The 10,071-nt window shown below is 48.3% G+C and overlaps 1 protein-coding gene across 4 annotated transcripts in view; it reads right to left on the bottom strand.

The window, feature by feature from the left end:
* The window catches only part of SAMD12 (sterile alpha motif domain containing 12), a 312,509-nt gene extending 303,508 nt beyond the window's left edge, over nucleotides 1-9,001 (bottom strand). The window contains exon 1 of one of the 4 annotated variants that reach the window (XR_008307108.1): nucleotides 8,813-9,001. Coding sequence is in view for 2 of the 4 variants with exons in the window: in XM_053249868.1 (XP_053105843.1) it covers nucleotides 8,813-8,825 (13 nt within the window). In the remaining 2 variants the exon portion in view is untranslated. The remainder of the gene's footprint in view (nucleotides 1-8,812) is intronic. The other 3 variants (XR_008307107.1, XM_053249868.1, XM_053249869.1) reach the window with 3 other exon arrangements.
* Between the last annotated feature and the right edge of the window lie 1,070 nt (nucleotides 9,002-10,071).

Consider the following 10,071-nt stretch of genomic DNA (forward strand, 5'->3'; position numbering starts at 1 on the left):
GGCTGGTGCGGAGAGTATGGTAGCTGGGTCCCAGCCTGTATGGTAGCTGGGTCCTCGTACCTGGTCATGATGAGGCTCCGTTGCTGGTGCAGTCTGGCTTGGCACAATCCTCACGGGATCTGCTATGCATCTTGTCACCAGAGGCGTGGGTGAGAGGCCCAGGGGCTTCACCCAAACGCCCATTCCCACTGTTTGGGGAAGGAGTCGCCAGCCCCCACAAGGGTCCTCCAGCGCCACGTTTGCATCAGCCAGTCCTTGGACAAGGCCACTCGAGTCCTCTAATGTTGGTGCCATTGCTGCCTCCATTGCACTGTGTGCAGTCTGCATTGCGCCCACTGAACCGCTCGCCGTTTCTGGCATTGGACTGACCCTGGCGGGCAGAAGCGGCGGAGGAGGAGTGTGACCCAGCTCAGCATCGGGGGCCGCAACAGGCAGTAAGCAGCACCGCCGCAGCCCTGCAATCCCCCTCCCAACAGCTGAGGCGCGGTGCGGCAAGAACGTTCCTCCACCCTTGTTTCCTGGAACCGCAGTCCAGCTAGAAGGAGGAGCCATGGTTCCACATACCACCACTGCACTGCTGATCAGTAGGGAAGCGAGGAGGGCAGACTCGCCCACACCAACCGGGGTGGTGAGCGCATCTCTGTCCCTGCCTGCCGCAGCGGCCACCTCCACTGGCATTAGAGCCGCAGCGGTGCTAGCCTGAGAGGCCGCTGCCCCCTGCGAGTCTGCAAGGGACCTGCATGGCTGGGGAAAACCCAAAAGAATCTCACATGGGCAAGGGGCCCTGGGGAGGGAGCCGGGAAGGCAAGGGGGAGAAGTGCCCCGCTCTCCCCTGCTGACCCAACGCCCACATGTGTCCCCCGGTCTCCCAGCTGCTGCAGTGAATCACTGCAAGCAGCCTGTATCAAAATCTTCTCGCTCTGTCGCAGAGCAGGCAGAGTCCCATTCTTTCCCCCCTTTCCTCCCCTGGGGAGGGCTCCTTTTCTTTGGGGGGCTTCTTTTTCTTCTCCTGGCCATGTGGGTCCTGAGAATCATGGTGCTGCCGTTTAGCAGCCTTCTTTGTTCTCCCCCCCACACACCCCCTTGCTCTCTGACAGGGAACCCTGTAGGGTGTCCCCAGCTTGTGAGAAGTCCATGCCAAGTAGGAAGAAAGGGAAGGATCACCGGTAGGAAAGATGAAAAGAGATTAGATTTTTTGGGCAGGAGCCTGCGCAGGTGAACGTCTAATCAGGAGCGAAGACAGGAAAGAACTGGGGAATCACACCTGAGCATGCTGGGAGAAGGGGGATGGGCTTCAGCTACCTGAAAAACACCTGAGACTTCCTGTTTATAAGGAGCAAGGAGTGGAAGTTAACCCTTTGTGAGCCGTGACCTCCTACTTCGAGGGAGAAACAGAACACCCCCAATATAATTAACTGCAGCAAATGGTCAGTTAATATAGCGAAGAGCCGAAATAATTCAAAGATACATCCAAATCAAATTCATATCATACAGCTAAATACCTAACAGAACAAAAATCTTAAAGCAAAGGAGAAAATATTCTCCGAGAACAATCCATGAGAAAGGCCCACAAATGTTGGCCAAGAGATGGAAAATAGGTGATAAAGTTGTTGCACTTACAGCTTTCTGTGTGTTGCGAACCCTTCTTTATCCCTACCCTCAAATAATTAGGGTAAAATTGCAGTCATTTTTTGCACAGAGGAGAGGGTTAGGGTAACAAAGAACAAACTGTTGTACTCACTCCATTGAAAATCTTGGGGGGACACCCCTGCCCATTTTTATTTCCATTTCTCTGACAGCCTCGATGAAATTTTATAGTAGTTTGTGCATTTTTAAAACTTTTTAAAGCTTTTAAAACACCATTGCACATTTGGATGCTGCAGGCCCGATAGAACAATAAAAGCATGATAACACACCAAAAGCTGAAAGTATTGGAATGCTATCACCTATTTTCCATCTCTAGGGTTGTAGGCTTTGTCAAAAATAAAAATGAGCATTTGCCCTCCTCCCAGATGGTACTGACTACCCCAGCTGACTCAGGCACTAGAAGGGACAAGATAGATCTCCCTGGTCAAAGAGCTCCAGAGCCTACACACAGCCCCAGGGAAGATCCTCAATTGCATTCCCACCAACCATGCCTCAGACAGTGGCAGAACAGCCAAGAAAGTTTCCCTAACTGATCAGAGTGGACAGGTAGGCTCAGGTGCAAATAGACCTTCCTTTAGGTGTGTGTGCTGTCGAGTCGGTGTCAACTCCTGGCGACCACAGAGCCCTGTGGTTGTCTTTGGTAGAATACAGGAGGGGTTTACCATTGCCTCCTCCCGCGCACTGTGAGATGATGTCTTTCAGCATCTTCCTATATTGTTACTGCCCAATATAGGTGCTTCTCATAGTCTGGGAAACATACCAGTGGGGATTCATACCGGCTACCCTAGTCCTAAGCCTTCAGGGCTTTAAAGGTCATTACCAGCACTTTGAATTGGCCCAGAAATTGACCAGAAGATAAGGGAGTTCTGAAACACCAGCTCCATCAAAATCTTGGCCACAACATTTTAAATTAGCTGGAGTTTCTGAATGGCAGCCCCAGTACAGCTGTGACAAATTCACCTGATCTTTGCATACAAAATAACCATGATCTAAAATTTCTTGTTTAAACAAAAAAAACTTTCTTCTTCAGTAGATGGTTTGGATTTTTGGCATGGTATGGAACTGTTACATTTAACACCCCTCTTAAATAAATTAAACAAACTCCCATTTCAACACAGCGGAATAAAAACTTTTTCTTTCTCCTTAGCTGCTGAATAAAATAAACAAGTTTACATTGTGTTCCTAGCAGGCTGTGGCTTCTCCCTGTTCAGCCATGAAACTCACTTAGCTCTCAGCCTAGCCAACCTCACTCACAGTGTTGTTAGGATAAACATCAACGATGTTGGACGAAGAGTGGGATCCTATATAATAAAGCCCTAGCGTGTGCGCCCGTATCTCTGGTGTCTGCGCCCGTGTCCCCCTCAGCCGTTCTGGGCATGCATGGTGCGCGTGCGCAGAAGAGCCGAGGGAGAAACGGCCGCAGGCACCAGGCGGCCATGTTGGCTGGATGGCCGGCCCGGCCACGGGAAGGCCGGAAGCGGCAGCCGCGGGACCAGATGGACTGCGGGGAGGGCAGATGCGGCAGCGGCGGGACCGGCCCTGCCACGGGGAAAGCCGAGGCAGCGGCGGTGGGACCGGCCCGGCCGCAGGAAAGGGAGAGGCGGTGGCGGGTCTGGCCCAGCCGCAGGAAAGGAAGAGACGGCGGCGACAGGACCGGACCCGACCCGGAAGGAAGAGAAACGGCGGCGGCAGGACCGGCCCAGGCAGGGGAAGGGGAGACAGGACAGGGGCGGGACCAGCCCGGACGAAAGAAAACCAGCGACGACGGCGGAGGGACCGGCCCAGACCCGCCAGGGAGAGAAACAGCAGTGGAAGGTCCAGACTGGCCATAGGGAGGAGAGATACAACAAGGGCGGGTCCGGCCCGGACGAGGGAGAACCAGAGGCGGCGGCGGCAGGACCGACCTGGTCCCACAAAAGAAAGAAACAGTGGCGGCAGGTCCGGCCTGACCATGGGGAGGGGAGAGAGAACGAGGGTGGGACCGGACCGGCCGAGGGAAAAGCAGAGACAGCGGGGGAGGGACCAGCCCGAAAGTCCAAAACAAAAGGTTGCACTAAGCACAAAAGTCCAAAACAAAAAGTTGCAATAAGCACAACAAAGAAAAATACACAGAGCCGCAAACAGAAGCAGTGGTCAAGTCCGACACCCCCCGCCCGCCAAATCACCCGGAAGCCAACACTAACAATAAAATAAATAAAGGCACACACAAGAGCAGCAACCCCCCCCCAAAACGCCCAAAACCAGAGCAGAGGCCAAGAACATAGGAAAGTCCACATCCCTTGATGTTGAGGAAATACGGATCTAACAAACATATCTACACAACCGTACTAGCGCCCGTCGGAGGCCCGGTCTACCCGTCGCGTCGGGGAGACATGAAGCTCGCACACCGCGTGCGCAGAAGGCTTGTCACAGCCTTTTGCAATGAGGAGGAGGCAGAAGGGGCGGCGGGGAGGTATCCTGCCGCCCCAATTTCTACAGTAACTACGGGCGCTGGGGGGGGCAAAGTGGCAGGAGGGGTAAGTAAACCCTCCCCGCCCTTAAAGGGACCCCCTCCACCCGGACCGGACCAGCCATGTCCGAACCAGTCTGGACAGTCCGGAGGCCTTTACAATGGCCTCCGGACCGGTCCGGACCCATCACTACTCAACAACTGGAAACCCAAGTTTGGGAGGCCTTGCTCTATTCTATGTGATATCTTATGTTGTTCCACAAACATTACCTTGCAACAACAAGGCCACACTTGACTGCCAAGAGTTTTTCATGCATCCTGAACTATTTCCAGTTGGTGTTGGGCATAGAAAGTTATCTCCATGCTGATTCAAACAACCAGAATATACAAAATAAGGGACAGGTTCAGGACTAATGCTTCCCCCAGGCAGAATAGGCAAGCAGCCAATTCTTAGCCAGAGAAGGGAGGAGACCAGAGCAACTCTAAGTGTGAAAACAGTACAGGGGTATTACTTTTTTCATCGCAATCCTACACACATTGACTTGACTGCAAGGGCATAGTCCACACATGCAGGTTTAACCCCCGATTACTCAAACAGTGATTTGTATGCCTGAACAAGTCTTCACAGATCAACAACCATAGTCAAAACTCAACATATCCTCACAAATAATAATACTTGTCTATGAAGTTTGTTTACACCTTCAGCTGCAAGGCATCAAGTGGTGGGTAATTAATAAGCTAATTTAACAATTAAGCGATATGTATCATGACCCTACTCAGATTTTGCGTTCATCATCAAGGCCCGCCTCACAATAGGCGGACAGTGACCAGTGAGACCAGTTTCTCTGTTGTTGCACCCTCCATTTGGAATGCCTTGCTCAGAGAAGCCCACCTAACTCCAGCTTTGATAACTTTCCAGTACATTACATAGCTAGTTCTGAATTGTTGTTTTACAGTTCTGCTGGATTTTACTGACTGATTTATGTATGTATGTATGTATTTATTTATTTATTTATTTATTTGATTGATTAATTGATTGATAGATTTATATACCACCCTTCCAAAATGGCTCAGGCCGGTTTACAATTATTTATGGCTGTATCTGTGGTAGTTAAAAAAGAAGAAACACAGACATACACACACTTGCTGTCTGCACTGAGGCAATCCCCACTGCAGAAGAGATAAGCCATTATTTTGAGGTTAAAGGAGGTGGTCTCTTCAGCAGTGGAAACACCTAAAATGAAAACATGCACATGCAGTTCTTTTCCATACATACACGCATTCTCTTCTTTGTACCACCTATTTTAGCATAAAAGCCCACTTTTTAAAGATAGGCTTTAACTTATTATTACATTTTTATATTTATTTATTATTACATTTATATACCGCCTCATCCAAACGGCGCTAGGCGGGGCACTGCTCCATATACAAGTCTCCATAAATGAGTCTTTTAAGCCCTCTGTATCTTACAGAATGAACATAAATACCAGCTCCAAGAAGGAAATGTTTCACACATGCTTATGTAATTAAACTGACTTTTGCAAAATACTGCTTTGTTTGTATGTATTTTTTAATCTAGCTGTCATTTTAATTCTGTAGTTTCCTTGTTTTCATAGGCCATGATCCAAAGAACCACAAAACACATTCCATATGCCAAACGAAACATGGGGATTGTGTTTTTTGCCCCCACCCCACCCCCAATACTACATAACAAGCTATTTTTTAAAATTAAGAAATTTTTGTTTGTTATAATAAACAATGATAATAATGGGTGGTGATTATTTATTATATTCCACCCTTTCTCCAAGGAGGACAGAGCAACACACAAGTTCTTCTTCCCCCATCCTTCACAATAACCCTGTGAGAATGTGATTGATCCAAAAATCACCCACTGAGCTTAACCATGGCTAAGTGGGGATCTGAACCCAGCCTGAGTCCAGCATTCTAACCACTAGGCCACACTGGCTCTGGCATGAGGATCTGCTGTTCAAAGAAAAACAAAATCAAGAAATCCAGTGGGTATGGCCAAGCCACGGGGAGTACCTAAAATAGTTCTTTGGATCTGGAAAGTAGTTCTTTGGATCAGTATTTTTAGCTGCCTCAAACTTTATAGCAAGCATGATATTCACAGGTCAACAACTTTTGCCTGGTGGCCAAACAAATATTTGTTGTAGCCAGGATCCTGCCCCCTTCTGAAGGGTTGGGGTCTTACACCTGACCTCACCATGTGATTCCGAAATGCAGCATACCATCAGGGACAATCACCTTATCCCCTACCCAGGAGAGAGGGCAGAGGATCATTCCTAACCCTCCTCTCAAACTTGAAGCCAGAAAGAAGTGGGTGTGGACATCCACTGTTTTTACAAAGTGCATCCGCAATGCAGTAGCCAACTAAGTCTCAACAGCTGGATAAGGCTTTTTAGTTCTGTGCTTGAGGGTGTTCGGTTTGCCCCACAAACTCAACAATGAAAAACCACCCCCAATCTTCCTCCAAGCCTTAGAATTGGAAGGGGGTAGCAAGGAACAGCAATGTTCCTTGTAAGAGGGAATCCCAGATGTTGCTGACTACAGCTCCCAGAATCTCTAGTTGCAGTGGACTTTGGCTGAGGATACTGGGAGAACATCTCAAGAACATCTGGGATTTTCTGTTAGAGGGAAGACTGAAGCACAGCATAACTGCATAACCAATCCCCGCTCCCCCCTCTGCAGCTTCAAAGTTGGGGGGGAAATATGTTTGCTCTCACACGCTTAAAAAAGTGGTGGCCCAGTCTCCATGGTGAGCAAAAATGGAGAACCCTGGTGAATTTGTTTTTAAAAAATTAAAGATTATGGTTTTGCCACTTTGGGCCAAAGAAAGTTCATTTTACTTTTCTTCAAGGGAGCTACAGGAAAAAAAGAAATCCAAAATTAGAATGCCAGGTCTTTACAAAACAGGTTTTTTAAAAAAGTTTCTTTGCAACGGAAGGCTGAGAACTTGGGGGACAAGGACAGAACCAACAGGGTTTCAGCAGCCAATTCAGCAGCCAAGAAGTCAAGAAAGTAAAGAGGAACTACTCTGCTAAAATATATGTGTGTGTGTGTGTGTGTGTGTGTGTGTGTGTGTGTGTGTGTGTAAAATTTATAAATCCATACATTCTTACATGCAGCAGTGGAATGCGGACAACTGTGTGCAAGGATTTTTGCATATTTGCCCAACAAAAGGTTAGTTATCATGGAATGGGGGCGAGATGAGACGTATAGTGATTTTAGAATTACTTCCTATCCAAGTTTGAAAAGTTTGAGACTCACTAGGTTTAACATATCCAGTTTTATTTTTGTCCTCCCTTTATCATGACCAGAAAAATAAAACGGTGTCACTCTAACCCAGGGATATATCTCCCTTGAAGGAACCCTTATTGGCTGGCCAGCCTCGTGGGGAACCTCTGAACAACTGCCATGGAAGTCCTCCAAGTTGCAGAGGTTTCTGGGAAATACACTAGGTCAAACTCTCAGTGCACACAGAACAGTATTCTGACCTAACCGCTGGGCCACACAGTGCTCTTGTGCGAACCAAGAGTGTAACCTGAAATACACCTGCCACTCCCTGCATTTGTATATTTCTAGGAAGCATAAGTAGTGGGAAGTATTCGTAGTATAAGATGTCTTTTAAGGTGCTTGTTCACCATTACTGATCTTCTCTTTGATGAACCCCAGGGTTCTCCAAAAACACAGTGTGAAGGCCACCGTTATAACGCACTTCACAAATTTCAGGCCGCCTTCACAGAACATTATAGTTAGCACACAAAACTAATTCTTCCTTTAACCTCACAAACTAGAAACATGTGAAAAAGCCCTCAGGAAGTAGCCTTGAACAAGTGTCTAATCAAAGTAGCCCATCTCATGTACCTATGTGAACTGTGATTCATTTTTATGAGATCCTAGAAATCAGGCCTGTTGGGAAGCCACACTCGCTACCCTGAAAGGGCACTCTGCACATTCTCAACAGCACTTTTGTTTTTTAATGTTATACATCCTAGGACTAAGCTGAGTCCTAGCATTAAAAAGGGGTTCAGGACCTCCAGTGAAGGCAGATGAGTAAAATAAGAATGACAGAGTTCTTTGGAGACTGCAAAGCACTGTAGAAATGGTACAGAAAAATACAGAGGGTCCGAAGTTAAATCATTAACCCTTTGGGAGGAGAGGGTGGACAAATAAGGAAAAATAGGACATCATTTAACACATATTTGAAAAACCATGCAGCGGAGTGGATGGAGCTTTCTTTAACAAAAGAGCAGCCTTGCTTAATAAAGAGGTAGGCTTACAAGCTTTCTGGAGAAGGAGAAGCTGGCTGGGAATTGGTAATACCAAAAAGCTCCAGCCAGGCTCAGGTGGGCAGGCTCAACTGGTATGATAGCCTTTCTTGCATGCAGTGGTGGTCCCTGTCTCTGGCCCAGTCCCAAATAGTCCGTATCCTTCCGCATGATCATCCCATTCATTCATATGCGCCTCTGCCAAGCCCACCCGGAGCCCTGTGCCTTTTGCAAAGGCAACGCAAGGTGGCCGTTTCCTTGTTCCTCCCCACCCTCCCGCGGCCATCAGCTGCTCTGTGCCTGCCCCTCAGGAGAGTGCCAAGGAGGAGGAATGGAGGTGGGTGCAGGAGGAGGGTGGATCGCCAGCAGGAGCAGGGGGCGCCCCTGGCTTTGCCAAAGGAAAAGGCAGGAGAACCGCAGCTCTTACCTTCCACAGCCATTCTCTCAGACCTCGCTTAGTGCATGCATAATTCGCCTGCCAGGGGGTGCTTCTCCTTCTCCTCCTCCCTCCTTTTCTCCACCCCCTTCTTTCCTTCCTTCCCTCTTTCTCCCTCCACTATTTTCTCTTTCGCTCATCTGCAACCAAGACGATCAACCTGCAGCAAGAAAGCGGGGGTAGCCTCCTTCCCAGTGCACGCTGGGAAGTGTAGTCTTTGCTCAGTCAGGCCATGCCACAATGCCCAGTCGCTTGGCTCCTCGGCCACGCCCTCTGCAGACACGACCAGTGTACCGTGTGAAAGAAAGCGCACCCTAGGGAGAAGGGAGAAGTCGCTGCCTGCCTTGCCTCGTGCACTCTAAGACTCCAGGGGGTAGGAAACTACAAAGCCCGACATGCAACGCTATAAGGTTCAGCGGCGACCTGGAGTGGGGCTATTTGATTGAGGACTTCCTTGTCAAATTGGAGAAGACAGGTAGAGGCAAAGGGGGCAGGAGGGAGCCAGCCGGCTGGGGTGAGAGGAATGCGCCTTTTGTCGTCTGCAATGGGCAGCCACAGGGATATGGAGCCTTGCCAAGCTCAAGAGCGCATATTTCTCCTAGGTGGCTTCATTGCAGCTGCTAACTTGCAAAATGGTCGCAAGTGAATAAATCTGGGTGCGATCCTAGTTTTAGCAAATACTATTTGAGAAGGGGGGGAAATAATGTCATATATATTATTTCATCTACTATCTATCTGAATTCATTTAAGCATCGATCAAATACAAACCAATATATATTTTACTTGAAGCATTGGCCTGTGGGGGATGAAAATGTGTTCTTGGCCAGACACTGAGAATAAATACTGTGGAGGTAAAACAACAACAACACACACACACACATACACACCCCATATTGCTGGAAATAAATAAAGTTGTGCCATCAAGTCAGTTAAATAATAATGCTTTTATTCAAACCAGCCCTGCCCACCCACCCCGGACTTTGCTGCTGCACAGAATAACCCTGCAGAATTCTAGTAGAAAAGTGTAGATATGTTCTAGTGTGTATTTTGCAAATCTTTCGCCTTCTGGCTGTGTTTGTCCATCTGCAAGCAGTAGCTGCTGTTTTAATAATGCATCCTAAATTTCTGACCACAACTCTCTAAAAGCCCCCATTCACCTGCAAACCTGCCACATCATCCTGAAGTGGCCTGTGGAGCCAGATAGTGGCCAGTAGCCCATTGCCAAGAAGGCAGCTGGCTGTGCAGGCCTG

The sequence above is a fragment of the Hemicordylus capensis genome, chromosome 4 (assembly GCF_027244095.1).
Source record: "Hemicordylus capensis ecotype Gifberg chromosome 4, rHemCap1.1.pri, whole genome shotgun sequence".
Taxonomy (NCBI): Eukaryota; Metazoa; Chordata; class Lepidosauria; order Squamata; family Cordylidae; genus Hemicordylus; species Hemicordylus capensis.